Raw genomic sequence first — 2,204 nt, 5'->3', positions numbered from 1 at the left:
GCTTTGTTTTATCTTTCCTTGAGGTTTCTCTGTACAAAATATAGGGTGGTGTAGAATGTGTGTGGTATCTGTATAAATATAGAATGATTCAACCTGGAAGTTGAGGTTAGGAAGCATGTCAGTCCTTTTTTACTTATATACTAATTGTAGTTAATATTATACAGCAGAAATAAAGTAAGATATAGGATTCAATAGCATGTTGCTATTGAGCTTTAAGTGAAATCCAACTTAAATTGAGAGATATATTTCTAAATGGTAAAATTTAAAAAGAATTTCTTAGAAATTATAGTTATATTAAATTGGGTTCAAATATACTGAGAAGGAAGGATATTAGTTATATCCACACAATATGAATACAAATAAAATACAGACATTAAGTTGGTAGGAGTATAGGGGGATTGGGAAACAATAGAATTGTTTTTAAACATTTAGCCATTTTTATAAGAAATATATGGTCAAAGCAATGCAGAGGCTAGTCCTTTGACATGTAATATCAACTAAGTAACATCTCTCATAGAACATACATAAGTGTTTAAGTCCTTTCTGGACATCAGAAGCAAGCAAAGTTAACATCATAGTAATAATTCTTCTTTTCCCATAAAACATGTGAAATATTATCATTATTATTATTTTCAGATGGAAGAACTTTGAATGGAAATCAAATAATCCACTCACGATTAGAGCTAGCGCAAGAAGACAATCTCCTATTTCCTAGTACAGTTTTCTTTTTCCTCTATCAGAGTAATAAATGTAAAAAGAAAAAAAAAATCTATATAAACCAGTCACCTCATCGCAAATGGAAGCCATCTTAATAAAACATTTAGAAGACACATTAAAATAACTATTACAACAAATGAACAAGCCCTGCATTGTTAATAATCAGAAACATCCTTTTCTCCTGTGATCGTTTGATGACATATTAAAGTAGACGATGCACTAAAAATAAACAGGCACTAAGGAGTTTAAAGGTTATTACCTAAGTACTCTTTTTCTTTCAAATACCACAATTTTTTTAATGCACAATAAATTTGGAAATAGAGAAAGGCAGGGAGGTAAAGACAAAGCGCACCTAAACAGGTTTAAGATTATCCCCCATTCCTTTTTGACATATTTTCTCTCTGTCAATTCACACAGTCTCTTCCAAGTCTCTCTTTGTCACTTCTACCCACCAAAGACACTCCTTCCATCTCACCGGTATACTTTCTCCTTCCTACCTCAAGATGGGCTTGCAGTCCTCATCAGAGTTAGGAGAAAGAGTAACGGATGGGTCTAATCGATGAAGTTAGGTCTGTTGAGCCAAGCACATGGCCCTCCAAATAATTTTTCACTGTAGTTTTGCCCCAGTGGTTCGTTTGCACAGCAGAAAGCACCAGCAAGCAGCAGTCCTGGAAGCGGAAGTGCCTCTTTACATGTGCACTAAGTGAACCCAGTCCTGCTCCCCACATGCCTGCCTCGACGTTCCGCGTGCAAAGCCCCTCAGACTGTAGATCTTCACCCAAAAGAGCAGACTGGAGCCTTCCACAGTTGCCACATGAAGCGTTTGCCAAACTTTAAACTCCTTTGTTTCTTAAAACATAGTAAACCTTGGAATGGTGGGAATCGGAGTAGTAAGGGCATTCCTAGAGAAAAGAACATCAGAGAAAACAGGATCAGGGCCATGGAGGTGGGAAAGCACAGTCCAGGCATTCAGTACTGGATGAGACAAAGTCTGGGTCCTCAGAAAAGGTCTCAAAAGGTCTCAGAAAGGAAGCGGAACTTGAGCCGGTTTGTGAAGATCAGAAATAGATGTTATAAGGTATTGATGTCCAAGATGAAATCCTGCAGCAAGGAAATTCTAATTTTCAATCTTCTTTCATAACATTGACCCTCTATTTTGTTCATAGGGTGACCCAGGCCTTTCTGGATTAATGGGTCCCCCTGGTACACAAGGTGATAAGGTAAGATGTAATTCTGCTTTGATATAATTGGGTGCCATATGGATCTGGGAGCTCTTCAGTTCCCAAGATCTCATTTTGAAGTTGAGCCCAAAGCCAATATTTTACATTTTTTTCTCAGTAATAAGAATTAGGATGCCATTCTAATCTAGGAAAGTGATGTCCACAAATGGCAGGGTTTTACTAAAAGAAAAGAAATCCTTTAGTTAATGATGAGAAAATCACTGGCAGAATATTGAAGCTTTTCTTTCCCTCCCTCCTTTCTCCCTC

The 2,204-nt window shown here is 37.0% G+C and overlaps 1 protein-coding gene across 1 annotated transcript in view; it reads left to right on the top strand.

The window, feature by feature from the left end:
- Nucleotides 1-2,204, top strand: part of COL24A1 (collagen type XXIV alpha 1 chain) — a 309,537-nt gene that overhangs the window by 52,694 nt on the left and 254,639 nt on the right. The window contains exon 8 of the mRNA XM_023528131.1: nucleotides 1,884-1,937. Within this exon, the coding sequence (XP_023383899.1) occupies nucleotides 1,884-1,937 (54 nt within the window). The remainder of the gene's footprint in view (nucleotides 1-1,883; nucleotides 1,938-2,204) is intronic.

This window comes from Pteropus vampyrus, unplaced genomic scaffold (assembly GCF_000151845.1).
Source record: "Pteropus vampyrus isolate Shadow unplaced genomic scaffold, Pvam_2.0 Scaffold22, whole genome shotgun sequence".
Lineage (NCBI taxonomy): Eukaryota > Metazoa > Chordata > Mammalia > Chiroptera > Pteropodidae > Pteropus > Pteropus vampyrus.
The sequence above is the reverse complement of the archived record's forward strand: the minus strand, read 5'-3'. Positions and strand labels throughout refer to the sequence as shown.